Below are 19,635 nucleotides of genomic sequence, written 5' to 3'. Positions count from 1 at the left end.
GCAGAGTTGAGGAGTTGCAACAAAGACAGTGTGACCCAAAGAACCTAAAATATTGTGGCCCTTTGCAGAAAAAGTTTGCCTAGTTGAGCATTATACAAAAGTGACTAGTAATTATTTATTTTTTTATCCTAAAACAAATAATTTTTAGTGGGAATGAAATCAGATTTATAAAAAACCACTAACTGGGAAGTTTGAGGAATAGATTGAAGAAATATTGTAATTGCTTTTGTGGAAAAATTCACAGGTTCATTTTCTTCATCTTTGAAAATAATTAATATGCTAGACGTCTAAAAGTTCTTCCTGATTCTTTCTCTGTTAACCCCAGAATGTGGTCCAGCCCATGAAAGAGGTATATGGAATTAACCTCTCGGATGGCCTCTTGGAAGAAGATCTCTCTATTTATTCAAGGTAAACTACTTCCATAGAGACTAAGAAAAAAATGCAAATGTATTATTACAATAACTCAGATCCAGTATAACTTTTAAAAAATGAGAATAGTCGACAATACAGAAAGAAATAGATTCCACTTTGAATACAGTAGTTGCATTGAGGAGGTCAGATCTGAAACATTGATTTATATTTGGAGTTAAAGGGCTTCCCGCGTGAGACTCTCAGTGCCCCTCGAAGATAAAAATTTATGATGCTCACATGTGTTTTCACTGCCCATAGATAAGCTACACCCTAAAGGACAAATACATTCCTGCATTAACAAATCCTCAAGATCAGGTACTTTTTTGCAAAATAAACCTGGGCTGTTGATGATTGAGGACGTTACATTCGCTTTGGCTCAGGGGTGCTGGTGGGAGTGGTGGCTGAGGAGGAAAAAGGAAGCAGTGATGGAAGGGTGCCAATGCAGGATGTTACAGACCTTCCTTAGGCAGATCCAGCTGAAAGGAGAGGGTCCACCACAAGGCATTCCCTGAATTTATACATATAATTTTGTGTGTGTGTGTGTTTTTCTGAGAAGTTATCCGATTCTCAAAAGAATCCTTCATCTAGAAATGCTTAAGAAGCTGATGAGACCGCTATAAACACCCCCTCAGCCTAATACATGCATTGAGAAGGCTTAGTTATTGCATGTGAACACTGTCCCACTTCATTCATATAACTTTGGCTCATGTAAACTATAATATAAATAAGTGATGATCTTCTGTTATTTTTTTAAGGAGGGTATTTCATTTGCAGAATCCATCGAACTGGATATTGTCAGCTTTTTGCTTCAAACTAGTGAGATCTGCTGTAAAATACATAAAATATAAACATGCACAGCCTTTCTTGACTGCAGAAGCACTCGTGTTAGTGCTGAATAACATGACTTTGTTGCAGAGAGTTTGAGTGTACACGTCAAGGACTGAAATTTTGGCTCACATTAATTAAGCAAAAGGAAAGCATCTCTTGCTTCGGACATGACTTTCACCTGGAGCCTTTCAGCTCAGACTGCCTCTGAGGCCCCTTCCAGGTCTCCCTTCTTGGGGCATGAGACTCAGCTTTGTTCAGCCCCAACACCCCCAGAAACAGTCTAAGAAGGGTGCAAAGACCTGTAGGGAGGGGATTACTGCAGGGGCTGAAGGAACCTGTGTCCCGGAATAAGATTCCGTGTTTGATATGCTGAGAACAACAGCTCCTCCTTTGATTTGTGTGACACTTTACAGTGTTTTATTTGTTCTTTAGACAATTCTGTAGTAGATTGAAAAGATATTTTTAGCCCTCTTTATAGGCTAAGAACAGAAAGAGCCATTCAGCGACTTCTCCAGGAGACCTGTCCTGTGTTTCTTGGTATCTTGAGATTTTAGACCATAAAGTCCTCTTTATTCTTCTGAAAGGATCAGCTGCCCCTGCTTATGATGCAGACATGGGGGGATGAGGAGAAACAGGGGGCCTGGCCGTCTCTTCCCCTCTCTGTGAAGAGCCCCATCCTGTGAGCAGACTGCCGCTAATGGCAGTAGGGGCATCTCCCCTTTCCATCTGGCGTGGGCTTTATTGTAGGCAGAGGAGGCCTCCCTCCATCAGTGTTGGGGGTTAGCTGTGCCCGGGGGCGGCTGAGGATGTTCAGGGACTGACTGCACCCCGTCTTGTCCCAGCCAGGCCCTGGGGCTCTTAGTGCCTCCTCTGATCCAGAGGGCAGAGCTTCAAGGACAGGGCAAGAGCTCATGTAGTTCTGCCCTAAATGGGCAGGTACCCTGTCCCACTGCAGTTCTGCACCCAGGCAGCTGGAACCCACCAAAGTTTGTGCATGTAAACACAGAAGCCAGCCTGCCTTGCCTGTCACCACTCCCACATGGGCTACCACACCATAGTGTGGGGAGAGAAGAAATGCAGCCAGAACTGGCTTCTGCAGCCTGTCTTCCAGCTTCCTGTTCTCTGCCTGTTTTTCCTACGTTGGTCCTCAACCACCTTCAAACTCCTGAGGATTTCTTGGTTTTGTAGCTTTTTTTTTTTTTTTTTTGGTGAGGAAGATCAATCTTGAGCTAACATCTGTTGTCAGTATCCCTCTATTTTGTGTGTGGGATGCCATCACAGCATGGCTTTATGAGCAGTGTGTAGGTCCATGCCCAGGATCCAAACCCATGAACCCCAGGCCGCTGAAGCAGAGCACGAACTTAACCACTATGCCACCAGGCCGGCCCCAGTTTTGTAGTTTTGTTCTCATTTCTGAGCCCTATTCCCTGTACCTTCCTTTGCCTTATCTTTTCTGATCTCTTTGGTTTGCTATCATGACCAGACCCAGAAGTTTTCTACTTCTTCAAAACCTCAGACCCCTGCCAAATCTTTTGTTGTTGTTGTTGTTAATTCTGACAGTGATTGTGCACATGATTTGGGAAGTTTAAAGTTCTGTACACATGTTAGATATTATATGACATTCTTCCCAGAAAAATACTCACTTGCTGAAAATAAAACTTGGATAAAAGTAGGCTATTTAAAAGTTTTTCAGTAGCACTGTAATGATTTAATAATTGGTGGTTTCTGCAGCACTTTTCTTGACCTTTAAAAAAGCTAATAAAAATAAATTATGAAAGTATCCATAATCATTAAAAGAAAATAAATAGGAGAAAAGTGGAAAGGGAATTAGCTTTTTAATCCTGCCCTGTCACCTCCCAGGGGCATTAGGACAAAACTACAGGCTGTGTCTCTAAGGGGAAAATGGATGATATAGCCCAGGCCACACTTCAGACAGGTGTGCGCTTGAGAAATAGCTGCTGGCCCTCGGCCCATCGCTGGGTCTCATCTTCTGCTGCAGAGCTGGCCTGGGGCGATTCCCTTTGGCTCTTAGCTTCAAGCCTGGATTAGTGTTGTTGCAGTCTTCTCTAAGGAGGGGTGGGGTGGCAGTGGCGCTCAGCAGGTGGTCTCCTCAGTCCCCTCCGTCTCAGTTGGAGGAACTCTTAGGAGTGACTGGAGTAGATTTGGGAATTCTGTGGTCCTAAAGAAGCTGAACCCTTGTCCTGGGTTCTCAGCAGCATCCCTGTTTCAGGAGATGGATCCCCAGCCTGATGCTGCCCTTTCCTTGTCATTTATCTCACTGCAAACACCTCCCCTCATGTCCCCCCGTGCTTCCTGCTGCAGTCACCGTCAGATGTGTGAGGCCCTGAAAGAGCATCCTCCTGGCTTCAGGAGCATTTTGGTTCAAGTTCTGTATCACGTTTAAGTAAAAAGAAATACAATGAAGTGCACATTTCATTCCATTCTTGTATCTGTGGTTATGGCTTACATTTTAAGCAGAATCCCTCCTCCTTTAGTTCTAACAAACCCACTCTACAATCAGGCAGCCATTTGTAAGTAGTCTTGTGTTATGTAGGGTACTCTTGTGTGCCTTTATGAAATAAACATACCACTGTCGTTGGAAAGCTCATAACATTTCACGCAATCTACTGAATTTATTGCAAGTAGTTTCTTCTTTAGCTTACGTTTTATCCATTGTAATTTGTAGATTTGTTCAGCTGGGTCAGAGTCAACATAGACAAGACAAGAGCAGCCAGCAGCTCTATTCCAGGTGCCCAGATGGAGTTATAAAATTGTAAGTACTGGATTCTAAGTACTATATTAGACTATAGGTTATGCTATTCATGGTGCTGTTTTTGGAAGACTTTGTAATAAAAATATTCAGTCTTGTCACCATATTAGTATAAGCACTAAAACATCTCATCCTGGTACCTTATCCAGGAAAACTGGGTAGCTGTGGGATGGAGAAGAGATTGGTAGCCTTGACTATACTGGAAATGCACCCTTTGGAGGTGAGATTGGAGCTGGTGGAGGTGACACTCCATAGAATCTGCTCTCCACTGGGTGGAGTAGGGATGAGAAAACAGCTCTGACCCTGGAGACAGGCTCCTCATGTTCAGTACTTGAGAGCAGGGATGGGTTTGTCTCTTCTACTATAGATCCCCACCAGTTCTAAAACTTGCTAAGTTAAACAGGGGTTTGGGAAATTCTTAAACAGAACTAGGTTCATATCCTGAACCACAGCTCCACCACTTCTTTGTTTTTTTTACCTTGAGCAAGTAACTTAAGTCTTGCGTGGCTCAGTTTTCTCATCTGCAAAATGGGATAGTAGCACCCACTTCGTGGGAGGGTGGTAGGCTGAAACGAAATAATGCGTACAAAGTGCTTAGATCAGTGTATGGAAAAAGTTCTCCATAAGTTGTGATCATCTCCATCATCATCATCTTCATATTCATCATTATTTTCTGCTTGTTAGGACCAAATAAAGCAAAGGCTGTGACCGGAAGAGGCTCCCTGATGTCATATGCTCAGTTGAGTTTCTTCTAGAAAATGGGTCACTTTGGAGATTAAATCAGGCAGTATATGCAAGGCATCTAGATCATTGCCTGTCATACAGCTGACATTTAGTAAATGTCCTCTTCCCTTTTCTTAGAGCAACTTTATCAGCTTGTTCAATAGATTATCTGAAAGGTATTGATTGCCTAACTTCTGTGTATACTGCATCTGCATGTTCTTGATTGATAGCTAAGAGGCCGTTATGGTAATCCAGGCAAAGACTGGTGCTTTAGAGAGTAGTGGCTGGGAAGAGTTTAGAAGTGGGATGGATTTGGGGAATATTTAGGAGGTGAAATGGACAGGACTTGGTGACTGGAGGGAGAGGAAGAGTGCCTTATCAAGGATGAACCTTAGGGTTTTTGGTTTGTGTAACAGATTTGATTAATTCATTCATTTATACATTTAGCAGATAGGTATTGAGTACACTTGTGCTAGGACCATTCAAAGCTGCCATTTACTGAGGCAAAGAGCGCTACAGGAGGATCCAGGGTGCCTCTAAAGTAGCATCAAGTGGCCATGTTTACGAGGCAGTTGTGTCAACTGATCTGAAACTCAGAAGAGAGCCTGCTGGGGATGTCAATGCAAATGGTGATAATTAATGCCACAGGCTGAGGATGAGACCACCTAGGAAAAGAGACTAGAGTGAGAAAAGGTTCACAGCTGAGTCTTAAGGGGATCCAGGTCTAACGGCTGAGACAGAGAGAGAGAAACCTGCCGGGGAGGCAGAGATGGCTGATCAGAGAAGGGGAAGGAAAAACGAGACAGTGTTTTATCATAGCCTCCAAAAGGGCCATTCATCCCTTCTTTCTCTCCTCTGCCACTATTTTTTTCTTTTTTTCCTCTTTTTTTTTAAACATATGAACTCCTATTAATTTCAAGACAGTTTTTATTTCTTATGTCTAATTAGCGTATGGAAGTATAGGCTCCCAAATGAAGTGAAATAGATGTGGCCAAAGAAGGAAAGTATTTAAATGTGTTAGCAAAAAAAGAGACTCTCTTAACCAAGCTGTCTTATACAAATTGATTATTCCATTAAAATAGTATGGCACAACTTAGGAGGAGAAGATGATGAAAGGAAGGTAGCATACAAAATGAAAGAAAAACATTTTCCTCTGTTTTCTTCAGTAGTGTTTCTACTTTAATCCATAATTGGTCTTGCAATTAGTGCTTTTGAATTCTTTTCTTAAAATATTTAGTATTTGCTTTTCTGAGTCCTTGCACATATGAAAACCATGTGAATCTAGAATTTTTTTAACCTTTTTCACTTAGTAAAGAATCTAACATGAGTGTGTTTTTGCACAGCATCTTCAGCAGGATAACAAAGAGCCTGGTAAGCTCTGCATTATGTTGTCATGGCAACTACCCGAGAGTAGTGTTGATGTTTGTGTGTGTGTGTATGTGTGTGCGTGCACATGGGTGCACACTTGAAATTGAAACTCTGTAACTAGGTTCTTAAAATGTCAACTATTCATTTTTAGATTTCTAAAGCTATGCCAAAACCAAGGGAAATTAGGTTTATATGAGATTATTGAAATTCTCATTTTGTTATGTTTTAGGTTCTTGTATATTTTAAAATGGTAATAAGTTTATTTTAAGTTTACATACATATGTACCTACTCATCTCTGGATTATTCATAATCTTCGCAATTTTTCACGGAATCATGCAGCATACCAATATTCCTCTTCTAAATATGAAGTAAATACAACACCAAATGTAAACAATATTGACAAGAAGTACCTGGCAAGGAGCCAGTGGAGCGGGGACTCCTGAAGCAGAAGTTCAGAAGCCTGCATGGGGGAGCTGGACACTGTCCACACTGCAGGGTCTTGCAGAACATTTCTTAGAAGTGGATGTTAAACTCAGACTGGTCAGTGTCTACACTGCCAGCCCAAACACTCAAAGCTGTATCTCACTTGAATGTGACCCCCTCCCTTTGACCAGGCCTGCTCCCTGAGTGTCTGGGGGTGATTAGGGAGAAATGACATGAGCCAACATTACTGATCACTTGGTGTGTGGTGGGCACTGTTCTACATCCCATAACCTGTATTAACTCAATTCTCACCATAACCTATGAAGTAGATCTCACTATCATCTTCATTTTACAGATATGAAACACAAACTTATACAGTTTGTCCAAGGTCAAACAGCTAGCGAGTAGAGGGACCAGGATTCAAATCCAGACAAGCTGGCTCTCTATCACTGAGCTATGAATGCCTAGTGTCGCCAGCTGCTTTTATGACCACAGGGGTAGCAATACTGGGTTAATAGGGCAGACAGCCTCACTTTGGTGCTCTGACATGATGTGGATTGGTAGGCACCTCTATCTACAGACGTAATGTTTCTGCTCTGTTGATCTTGAATTTTTTTTAATATTTAAGTAGAATACACCTTTATTCTTTTCCCAGTACCCAGCATATTTTCCCTGGTGTAGACCTGCATCCTGGGCAAGCACGCTTTGCTTGGTTCATCTGATGGTGGAGAGCTTGTTTGGCCATCATCAGGACAGTGCTGCTGCTAGTCAGGGTTATTGCTGTCCTACAAGATTATGAGTTCCTAGAGGACAGCTCATCTTTGTGTCCTCAGTGAGAATAGCACCTTGACTTGAGTGCTCAGGAAGTATTTGTTAAAATGTACTGGATCTCAACCTCCTATCCCTCCCATTGCCGCCAGAGTCTGTCTGAGGCCCCCTGATACCCTGGAAGCCCGCCTCACCCAGAATCTCCCTGGTTCTCAGATACCTTCCCAGTGGCTGCCTTCTCCCCCATCCTTGAACACTTTTTAGTTCTTCCCCTGTTCTGTTTCCTGCTCATAAGCCCTCCGCCCTCTCCTGTTTCTTTCTTCCCCTACTGCATTCTGAAAGAAGGAAAGAGTAAGCACACCAGGTTTTTAGCTTCTTTTTTCTTTATCCTGCTTCCACCTGCACCTGGGACCCAATGCAGAGTGAGAAGGACCCCAGTGGAAGGAGTTGCTGTGCCCGGGGCAGGCGGGGTGTTGTGTGGCCCGGCGGTGACTCACTGTGCTCAGGCAAGACCAACCTGTTCTCATTTTACACTCCTACCAGTTCTCTGGGAGTTTTTAACTAAGCAACAAATGCCAATCAGTGTAGGTTAAAAAGAACATGAACACATATATTATTAATGCCTGCTATTCCATGGCTCACCTATTCCAGGAATATATTTCACTCGTTTAAAAACTGCCTCTAATGGTTCAAAATATAATACATAGAGTTTGGATAAATACTGTCTAATTTAGGATGCCTCCACCACAGGAAAAGCTGAAATGTAATATAAGGTAAATAGGTGTGTTTACTGTTTTAAGACCATAAGGTTGAATTTATTCCCTAAGTATATCTCATCATAAGAGGCATTTACTTCCTTGGAGTGAAGGCCTCTGGGTGTGGGCTTCTGCTAGGGAAAGCGTTTCACAAATCAGAGAGTGCTCTTACACAATCAGAATTAGTACACCTTTCACACTGATGGGATGAGCATGACACAATGGCTGTGATTAACTCAACTTTGTTTACTTTTCATGGTATCATTTTCAATCCTGTATTCCCTATGTACAACTCCCTCTCTGGGGGTCTCCCCATTGATTTCATCCAGTCCTCTGTGATCCTGCTCTGGTCTCTGTGCTGCAGGCTAAATCAGTATTTCTACCGTAATGGGTAACTCTTGTTATCTTTTCCAAACACCTGGGAGTATGGTCTTTAAAAGCTTAAGGTTAGAGCAGCAGTTAAGAGGCAGTGATCAATGATGCATTAGCCAATTCCCTCCACAGGTGGCGGTGGGAGACGATAGGTGACAACTCCTCAGCCCACCAGCCAGACTGTGACCCCTTCCCTTACCCCCGAAATCACCACGACAGTCTTCCTTGCTCTGTCATTCTGGCCTTCCCTTTTCTCTTTGACCCTGTCTGGCCATTCCTGTGTATCTTTTCCATTTTTAATGATCTCTTTCTGCCCCCTCACCCCACCTTCTATTTCTTCTACTTCTGTTTTCCGCTCTTTCCCGTTTTCCCCCTCACCATCCTCTCTCCATCCCCTCCAGGGTATTTTTAGCTTTTTTTTTCTTTTTTTTTTTTTAAATAAAGCAATCTCTCTAAACATAAGTTTTCTTCATGTATTCTGGAACAGTGCTTTTCAGACTGTAATTCTGGACTCATTAGTTGGCCATGAAATTAATTTAGGAGGCCTCTACCCAATGAAATGAAATAAAACTGAACTGAATCCAGTAGAAATTTCCATGCATGGCACATAGTATGGTTAAGTTTTGTTTCATGGAATTTTGTTTCTGTGCATAAATATAGCATGTGTGTACCAGATTGGCATGCAGTGTGCTTTCTTAACATGGGTAACAGCTATGGATTGGATTTATATTAATGTACCTTTTCTGGAACCGCATGGATTAAAAAACTTAGCTCTGTCCCTGGCATCTAGGCACTTAGTAAATGTTTGTTGATTGAATGAAAGTGTGTGTGAGTGACTCCACTGGCAATAATTAGAAAAACAGAAGAGAGATCTGTGAGGAAAGGGGTCAGGAGATGAGAGAGGTTTCTGTGGTATGTTCATAGTGGGTAAAATAAATGCAGGCCTTGGAAAATACTGTCTCCTTACTTACAGTGAATTGAGAACCGGAATGAGCATGCAAGGGAAGGAAGTAGCAGAAGCTACAGCTGGAGGTCAAAATGAAAAATCCGTTAGCTGTATAGATATAAAGTGAATACCTCTTTGTTTGAATATTATCTGCAGTAATATCTGCATGCTGTGTTAAGTGAGATAAATTTAATGAAAAGGTAAATCTGTTGAAACTTTCAGGGAGGGCCATCCTGAAAGGTTTCTAACATATAAGGAATAATAAATTTAAATATACTTGTAGGTACTTGTGTTATTTTTATTTTTGTTTATTTTAAGGAAGATTAGCCCTGAGCTAACATCTGCCAATCCTCCTCTTTTTGCTGAGGAAGACTGGCTCTGAGCTAACATCCATGCCCATCTTCCTCTACTTTATATGTGGGACGCCTGCCACAGCATGGCTTGATAAGCAGTGCCATGTCCGCACCTGGGATCCGAGCCGGCAAACCCCAGGCTGCCAAAGCGGAATGTGCGCGCTTAACCGCTGTGCCACCGGGCCAGCCCCGGTACTTGTGTTATTAATTTAAGATATCTAAAATGACTTTGACACTTTAATTTAGCGTATTGCCTGTTTTCTTTTGGTGACTACAAAGGATACCATTTTGGGGAGCTTTCGCCATTCACATGAGGTCTTAAGTACCCCCGTAACGTAGGTTTTCTGGGTGTTGGTTTTTTTTCAGGAACATAGCTATTCTGTAAGGTAAGGTATCAAATGCCTTACTGGTAGGGCATTAAAGGCATTCAATGACAGATATTTACTAAATGCTCACTATGTGCAGGTTAGGTACTCGCAATACATAGTGGAATGAGATACAGTCCTGCCTCTGAGGGTTTACACTGCCTAGTGGGTCAGTGACTCCAGGCAGTAGGAGGGTGCTGTGAGGGTGTTAGCACGGGAGGCTGTGGGAGTACAGAGAAGAATCCAAATCAGACAGAGATTCGTGGGCAGGCTTAACCCTTGGGCTAAATTCTAAGGGAAAGGTGGGGCTTCCTGGTTGAAGAAGGCAAAGAGGGCGTAGGGCAGGGGCTCAAAATCACTTACCACTTTGGAGATCCATACATAATTCTGTGTGTCCAATGCAAGGGAGTAGTCCACGAGAGACACAGACAGATAGGAACAAGATCAGGAGAAGATGCAAGGGAGAGAGAGTGACCCTTATCCTAAAAGCCTATTTTAATCAGAAGAATGATAGGCTTATATTTGCATTTTAGAAAGGTCACTCTGGAAATAGCATGGCGAATGGATTGGAGGCAGGGAGATAAACAACATATCTGTTGGAAACATCAGGACAAAAGAGTCACTGGAGTCTGCTATTAGAAGTTAAAATAAAGAAGGGGGATTATTTTGCAAAAGTAGAATCTGTAGGGCTTGGTGAAACTTGGCAGTGAGTCGGGTGTGAGGAACACGTGAGAGGCTAGGCGTTGTCCAGCTTGGTTGACTAAATCTGGTGGTGGGTCACCAGGATTGGAAACACACAACGAACGCAAGTGTGGGGGCTAAAGTGGTTCATTTGTGACAATAATAGGACATCCAAGATGATTTGTCCAGGGCTCAAGAGGTTTTAGATGAGAGAGATGCAATAATTTTAGCTTTTCTGCTCTTGATTTAAAAAGCAAGTAAGTTAAATTTCTTTCTCTAAAGGAGTTGATGTTAAATAGTTTATTATATATATTTTTAAAATTTTCTGGAAATCCATAGTCAGATTATAGGGGGAAAAATCCTTCAATTGCTGATAGAGATGAAGAATTTATTATGGATTTACATGTATTTTTAGCCCAAAAAACACTGTCTTATTTTTTATATGAGCAATCAGGTTAGTCCTGGGGGAACAGACTTGGATATCTGATATGGCCATGTGACGGGTATTACTCATTGGTTTGCTTAGCACTGTATACAAAAATCACATTTTGTAACTGTTTAACCTTTTGTTATTTTGTTGGTTTACCAAATTATCATCAACCTTGTGTATGGAGGTGAGTGGGATGGTTTTGGGCAGATGGAGCAATTACTGAGCCCGTGCTATGTCACCGTGGCTTCCTGACAACCATTCCTTTTGCACAGTGAAGATGGGTGCCCAGGTATCATGTATTCATTGCCCTTGTCTTCTCTGACTATATATGAGAAATTTTTTCAGTTCAGATAAGTTTTTGGCTGAAATACAAGAAAAAAACCATTTCAATTTTATATTTAAATATAGCTATACCATCCTATGTGTGACTCAGAACCCCTCGAGGCTTTTGCACATAATTTAAAAAATCAAGTACAAATCTCATTAAGTTCTAATTGTGTTTAGAATTCACCAACAGGCATCACTAGTCTTTTAATGTTATATAATTAATTTTCCATATTTAACATTTTATTTCATTACTCATTTTCCTTATGGTCTTATGAAGAAATTTGAAGACCACTACTTTGGAAATCAGTTGCATTATGTTTTTATAATTAAATGTCTGCTCATATTTTATAAGCATCCTTCTGCCATCCCTCCCAATTTTATGGGAACAGAAAGTCCTTGGTAAATAGAACCCAGTATGTGGCATTTTTAATCTAGAACGAATCTAAAGACTATGAATTATCTCTACAGGGTACTTGGTGCACAGTAAGCATTAAATACATTATGAATGAATAATATTTGATGTTCAGTAGTTTTATCTCTTTTGAAAATATCGTGCAATAATTAAGTGTGAGAAAGAAATGGCAGGGTTAGCAAATTGAAGCAAATGGCAAGACAAATGTTAATATTTGTAAGTTTTTATTTCACTATAGTTGATTTTCAGTCTTAGGTGTAGCACCTCAGAGTTCTTGGCAGGTGTCTCATGATTTTCTCAATTGACAAACTATTGCTGTCCTTATTAGTTAGCATATGCATTACGTTAGTAGGACAGGCTAAAATAGGACCATGATTGCCTTATTTTATTTTACTTTTGTTCAGCTGTATTGAGATATAATTGACATATAACATTGTGTAAGTTTAAGGTGTATGAGACAATGATTTGGTATATGTATCCGTTACAAAATGATTACCACAATAAGGTTAGTTAATGCAACCATCACCTTACATAGTTACAATTTGGTGTGTGTGTGGTAAGAACTTTAAAAATCTACTCTCTTAGTAACTTTCAAATATACAGTACAGTGTGGTTAAGTATAGTCACCAAGCTTTACTTAAATCCCCCAAATTTATTTGTCTTATAACTGGAAGTTTGTACCTTTTGACTACTTTCACTCATTTCCCCTACGCCCCCCACCCCCGCCTCCTCTGGCAGCTGCCAGTCTGTTCTCTGTTTCTATGCATTTGGGGTTTTTTTAGATTCCTCATATAATTGAGATCATATAGTATTTGTCTTTCTCTGTCTGACTTATGTCACTTAGCATAATGCCCTCAGGGTTCATCCATGTTGTCACAAATGGCAGAATTTCCTTCTTTTTTCTGGGCAAATAATATTCCATTACATACACACACACACACACACACACACCCCTCACATTTTCTTTATCCATTTATCCATCGACAGACACTTAAATTGTTTCCATGTTGAGTATCGTAAATAATGCTGCAGTGAACATTGGAGTGCATATATCTCTTCAAGATAGTGATTTCCTTTCCTTCAATCTCCCGAGGAGAAATTACGGGGTCATATGGTAGGGCTATTTTTAGTTTTTTGAGGAGCCTCCATACTGTTTTCCATAGTGGCTGTGCCAATTTACATTTCCACCAGCAGTGCACAGGGTTCCCGTCTCTCCACATCCTCACCAGCACTTGTCTCTTGTCCTTTTGATAATAGCCATCCTAACAGGTGTGAGGTGCTGTCTCATTGTGGTTTTGATGTGCATTCCCCTGATGATTAGTGATGTTGAGCACCTTTTCATGTTCCTGTTGGCCATTTGTTTGTCCTCTTTGGAAAAATGTCTATTTAGGTCCTTTGCCCTTTTTTAAATTGTATTTGTTTTTTTGCTATTGAATTGTGTGAGTTCTTTATATATTTTGGATGTTAACCCCTTACCAGATGTGTGGTTTGCAAATATTTTCTCCTGTTGCATAGGTTGCCTTTCACTTTGTTGACCACTTCTTTTGTTGTATATAAGTTTTTTAATTTGATATAATGTCACTTGTTTATTTTTGCTTTTGTTGCTTGTGCTTGTGGTGTCATATCCATAAATTCATTGCCAAGACCAATGTCAAGGAGCTTTTTTCCTATGTTTTCTTCTAGGGGTTTTATGGTTTCAGGTCTTACAGTTAAGTCTTTAATCCATTTCTAGTTAATTTTTGGGTATAGTGTAAGATAGGGGTCCAGTTTCATTCTTTCACATGTGAATATCCAGCTTTCCCGGCACCATTTATTGAAGAGACTGTCTTTTCTCCTTTGGGTATTCTTGGCTTCCTTGTCAAATATTAATTGACCGTATATGTGTGAGTTTGTTTCTGGGTTCTCAATTCTGTTCCATTTGTCTATGTGTCTTTTTTTATGCCAGTACCATACTTTTTTGATTACTATAGCTTTGTAATATAGTTTGAAATCAGGAACTGTAATGCCTCCAGCTTTGTTCTTCTTTCTCGGGATTGCTTTGGCTATTTGGAATCTTTTGCGGTTCCATATAAATTTTAGGATTATTTGTTCTATTTTTGTAAAAAATGCCATTGGAATCTTGATAGGAATTGTATTGAATCTATAGATTACTTTGGGTAATATGGACTTTTTAACAGTATTAATTCTTCCTGTCCATGAACCTGGGATATTTTTCCATTTATTTGTGTCTTTAATTTCTTTCATCAAGGTCTTATAGTTTTTGTTATACAGATTTTTCACCTCCTTAGTTAAGTTTATTCCTGTGTATTTTATTGTTTTTGATGCTATTGTAAATGGGATTGTTTTCTTCGTTTCTTTTTCAGATAATTTGTTGTTAGTGTATAGAGATGTAATTGATTTTCTGTATGTTGACTTTATATCCTGCAAATTTACTGTTAATTTATTAGTTCTAACAGTTTTTTGGTGGAGTCTTTAGGATTTTCTCCATGTAAGATCATATCATCTGCAAATAGATAATTTTACTTCTTCCTTTCCTATTTGAATGCCTTTTATTTCTTTTTCTTGCCTGATTGCTCTGGCTAGAACTTCCAGTACTATACTGAGTAGAAGTGGTGAGGGTGGGCACCCTTGTCTTGTGCCTGATCTTAGAGGAAAAGCTTTTACCTTTTCACCATTGAGTATGATGTTAGCTGTGGGCTTGTCATAAATGGTCTTTATTATGTTGAGGTACATTCCTTCTATACACAATTTATTGAGAGTTTTTATCATGAATGGATGTTGAATTTTGTCAAATGCTCTTTTGCATCTGTTGAGATGATCGTGTGATTTTTATCTTTCTTTCTATTAACATGATGTATCACATTTATTGATTTGCATATGTTGAACCATCTATACATCCCAGGGATGAATCCCATTGATCATGGTGTATGATCATTTTAATGTGTTGTTGAATTGGTTTGTTAGTATTTTGTTGAGAACTTTTACATCTATATTCATTGGGGATATTGGCCTGTAGTTTTCTTTTCCTGTAGCGTCCTTATCTGGCAAGGCATCAGGGTAATGCTGGCTTCATAAAGTGAGTTTGAGATTATTCCCTGCTCTTCAGTTTTTTGGAAGAGTTTGAGAAGTATTGGCATTAATTGTTTAAATATTTGGTAGAATTCACCAGTGAAAACATCTGGTCCCACGCTTTTGTTTGTTGGGAGGTTTCTTTGTTACTGATTCAATCTCCTTACTCATTATTAATCTGTTCAGATTTTCTCTTTCTTCATGATTCAGTCTTAGTAGGTTGTATGTTTCTGGGAATTTATCCGGTTCTTATAAGTTGTCCATTTTTTTGGTGTGTAGCTGTTCACAGTAGTCTCTTAAGATCCTTTATATTTCTGTGATATTAGTTGTAACATTTCCTCTTTCACTTATAATTTTATTGATTTGGGTCCTTTCTCTTTTTTTCTTGGTGAGTCTAGCTAAAGGTTTATCTATTTTGTTTATTTTTTTAAAGAACCAACCCTTGGTTTTGTCAGTCTTTTCTAATATTTTTCTATTCTCTATTTTATTATTTCTGCTTTAATCGTCATTATTTCCTTTCTTCTGCCAACTGTGGGCTTAGTTTGTTCTTTTTCTAGTTCCTTGAGGTGTAAAGTTAGATTGTTTATTTGAGATCTGTCATTTTTCTTGATGAATGTGTTTATCTCTATAAATTTCCCTCTTAAAACTGCTTTTGCTGCATCCCATAAGTTTTGGTATGTTTTGGTATTCTTGTTTATCTCAAGATATTTTTTAATTTCCCTTTTGTTTGTTTGTTTGTTTATTTTCTGAGGAAGATTTGCCCTGAGCTAACACCTGTTGCCAATCTTCCTCTTTTTTCCTTTTTATGTGAGCTGCTGCCACAGACAAGTGGTGTAGGTCCACGCCCAGGAACCAAACTTGGGCTGCCAAAGCAGAGCACACTGAACCTAACCACTAGGCAACCTGGGTTGGCCCTCCCTTTTGATTTCTTCTTTGATCCATTGGTTGTTCAGGAGTGTATTGTTTAATTTAATTGTATTCATGAATTTTCCAGCTTTCCTCCAGTTATTGATTTCTAGTTTTAGTTTATTGTAGTGAGAAAAGATACTTGATATCATTTCTGTCTTCTTGAATTTGTTTGTTTTATGGTCTTGAATTTAAGATTTGTTTTATGGTCTAACATATGGTCTATGCTAGAAAATGTTCCATGTGCACTTGAGAATGTGTATTCTGCTGCTATTGGGTGGAATGTTCTGTATATGTCTGTTAGATCCATTTGATCTATAGTGTTGTTCACGTCTGCTGTTTCCTTATTGGTGGTCTGTCTGGATGATTTATCCATTGTTAAGAGTGGGGTATTAAAATCCCCAACTATTATTGTATTACTGTGTATTTCTCCCTTTATTTCTGTTAGTATTTGCTTTATATATTTAACAGGTCCAATGTTGAGCACATAAATATTTACAATTGTTATATCTTCTTGATGGATTGACTTTTGTCATTATATAATGACTTTCTTGGTACGTTTTGAGAATTTTTAACTTAAAGTTTATTTTGTCTGATATAATTATAGCTTACCCCTGCTTTCTTTTGGTTACCAATTGCTTGAAATACCTTTTTCGTCCCTTCACTCTCTGTTTATGTGTGTCCTTAAAACTAAAGTGAGTTTCTTGTAGGCGGCATATTGTTGGATCTTGATTTTTTTATCCATTCAGCCACTTTATGTCTTTTGATTGGAGAATTTAATCTGTTTATGTTTAAAGTAATTATTGATAGGTAATGACTTAATGTTGGCATTTTGTTCATTGTATTCTGTTTTGTAGATCCTTTGTTCCTTGCTTCCTCTCTTGCTGTTTTCCTTTGTGATTTGATGACTTTTTGTAGTACTATGCTTTGATTTATTTATTATAATATTTTTATCTACTATAGGGTTTTCTTTTGTAGTTACCATGAGGCTTACGTAAAATATCTTATATTTATAACATCCTGTTTTAAGCTGATAATAACTTCAATAGCACAAGGAAACTTTATGCTTTTGCATTGCTCCCTCTTACATTTTAGGTTACTGATGTACAGTTTACATCTTTTTTATATTATGTATCCAGTAACAAATTATTGTAGTTATGGTTGTTCTTATTATTTTTTTAAGTTTTCAACTAGAGTTGCAAGTGAATTATGCACCACCATTACAATATTAGAGATTCTGACTTTGATTATATATTTACCATTACCAGTGAGTTTTACACATTCATATGTTTTTGTGATGTTAATTAGCATCCTTTTCTTTCCATTGCCCACTGACTCCCCTGGCCAGGCAGGGCCGCCAGCTTGGCTCTGCAGATGGGCAGAGCTGCTGGCTAGGATCTCTGCTGGGGCACAGCCGCGAGAAGGAGTATGATCTGACAAGATCTGTGTGCTTGTGACCGTAAGCCCTGCCCCCCTTCTCTGTTTCTATCTAATTCTCAGTGGCCAAGCCCCACAAATTTCCTCAATGATCCCTATGGGAAGACGTAAGTAGATCTCCTTGGAAATGCCCCGCAACACTAGGGGAGCTGGAATTCCACCCTGGATTCTTTTTCCCCACTGTAGAAACCATAGCCCCAGGGAGTCAGAGTGTAGCCACTCCTTTCACCCTTCTACTGACATCCTTCTCAGTCTCTGTGTTCCAGGGGGTTGCTTCATCCTCACCACTGGGTTCTGGGATTTTTACAATGGTTTCTTGGCTATGGATATTTGCTAGTTGGTCTTCTTGTGAGGGGGACTGAAGTTGGGAACAACCTGTGTCGCCATCTTGATCCATGGTTTTCTGATTTTCAGTTCCCTGCTGCTATGAAATTTCTGAAGCTCTTTAAAAGAATTCTTCAAAAGAATTTTCCCCCATATGTAACTAGCTCTTGGAATCGCTTGATCAACATTCCTAGAATAGAATCATGATTTCCTTATATCCATTTGCCTGTTGTTTCCAAATGCACGAGGCTCCAAACATTTCTCTTGGTTTTTATATTTAACTTATTCTTAGAATATTATAATTAAAAAAAGTATGGCAGTTTGAGCTCAGTTGTGAAGAATGAAAATTTTTATGTTTTTCAAAGTCTCCCCTCTCAAACACTTTCCATTAGCTTGCAAAAACACTCTTTGTAAGATGGTTTACATCCATTAGTAAAAGGTCATAGTTTCTATTCTGTATGTATGATGTCACAAAACACTAATTAAGCCCCAAAATATCTGAATAAAATATATCCTGTCCTTATCCAGAAGTGAAAAAGGATTGAGACTATCTTGACTTTCTTAACCATTTTGTTTTACTATTTATATTGTGTTAGAAGTCCATTACTCAATGTCAAAATAAAGTCAATTAGTGCTTTTTAAGCATTGGACATCAAAGTAATACTTCTTTGAAAATAAAACTCTTTTAGGCTTATTTTATAAGATGAATAGCTAAATTGGTAGTTCCTTTATCATGTGGTTAGAAAACAGGAAAGTAAACTGACTAGAGTTAGTGTGTTCAGGTACATTTATTTTTAATAATAGAATAGAGCCAGGAAAAGCATTCTGATAATCTCAAAAGCATCAATAAATGTTTAGCAGATAGAAAAAGAGCAAAATGTAATTTTAGGTATCTTTTTAAGAACTCTAAATAAAATTATATTTAAGCTTCTCAGACAAATAACTTCATCCTACATACTCTTCTACTCATTATTATTCTATTAGTCCAAAGATTTTGTTTTTACATGTTCTGAACAGTTTTAGCACAGTAGATATTAATTTTCTCATGCTGAAACAGAGTCAGTGATTGGCTTATTTATAGATCATGTAGATGATATAATTCAACTTAATTTGTTTACTAGTTTATTATTTCATTTTAGTCTTTAATTTTTGTTTCTACATCTGGAATCTTGGATGTTTCCCAACAGTCTCGTAATGAGAAAACCAGTTGGTGTTATCGGAATTCCTCATATACTTCTTTCTTCCCAAAGCCTGTCTATAATGGCTTCTAGAGATAACAAAGATACGATCAGATTTGTGTGAAGAGGTACAAGATGCCATTCTCAGAATGTCCCATTAGCGTGTGTACATGTGTGTGTGTATTTAACACATTAGGATCCTGAAATGTGAGAACTGGAAGGTGTTTAGAGATCAGTGGATTCAGTCCTCTGATTTTCTAAGAAAACAAGGCCTTGAGGGGTCAGCAGCTTATTGAGACTTACAGAACTTTTAAGTGGTAACACTGGGACTCAAGTTCATTTCTTTGGGACTCAGACCCTAAAGTCTGATGACAGGATGTCCTGAGCCAGGCAGCTGCAGCTTCCCCAAACCATACTCCTGTTTGGTGCAGCTAAATGTAGAGGAGCTCCCACAGAAGGCGTGGATAGTAACAGAGTGGCAGCCAGCAGCTTGTCACCAAAGGAAGAAAAGGAAAAGATAAAAAGCATAAAGCAGCAATTCTCAAAATGTGGTCTGCAAACCCCGGGGGGTTCCAGGAGCCTTTCAGTGGGTCCGTGGGATCAAGGTGGTGGGACCAAACTGTACCAGTGATCATTTTCTTCAGTGCTACGCACTCACAGCAAAAAAAGAGACAGAGAGAGTGAGAAGAAAGAAAAAAAATGCCAGTATGCTTGTCAGCCCTTGATGAGGCAGGAAAAATTATTAAGTATCAACCCTTGAATGTCGTATCAACTCTTTTTAGTATTCT

General features: G+C 39.3%; 1 protein-coding gene across 1 annotated transcript in view; it reads left to right on the top strand.

Moving 5' to 3' along the window:
* FIG4 (FIG4 phosphoinositide 5-phosphatase) overlaps positions 1–19,635 on the top strand; it is a 117,378-nt gene that overhangs the window by 74,638 nt on the left and 23,105 nt on the right. The window contains exons 21-22 of the mRNA XM_046676412.1: positions 326–408; positions 3,926–4,012. Coding sequence (XP_046532368.1) covers positions 326–408; positions 3,926–4,012 — 170 coding nt within the window. The remainder of the gene's footprint in view (positions 1–325; positions 409–3,925; positions 4,013–19,635) is intronic.

The sequence above is a fragment of the Equus quagga genome, chromosome 11, assembly GCF_021613505.1.
Source record: "Equus quagga isolate Etosha38 chromosome 11, UCLA_HA_Equagga_1.0, whole genome shotgun sequence".
NCBI lineage: Eukaryota > Metazoa > Chordata > Mammalia > Perissodactyla > Equidae > Equus > Equus quagga.
This window is presented reverse-complemented; position numbering and strand designations above follow the sequence as displayed.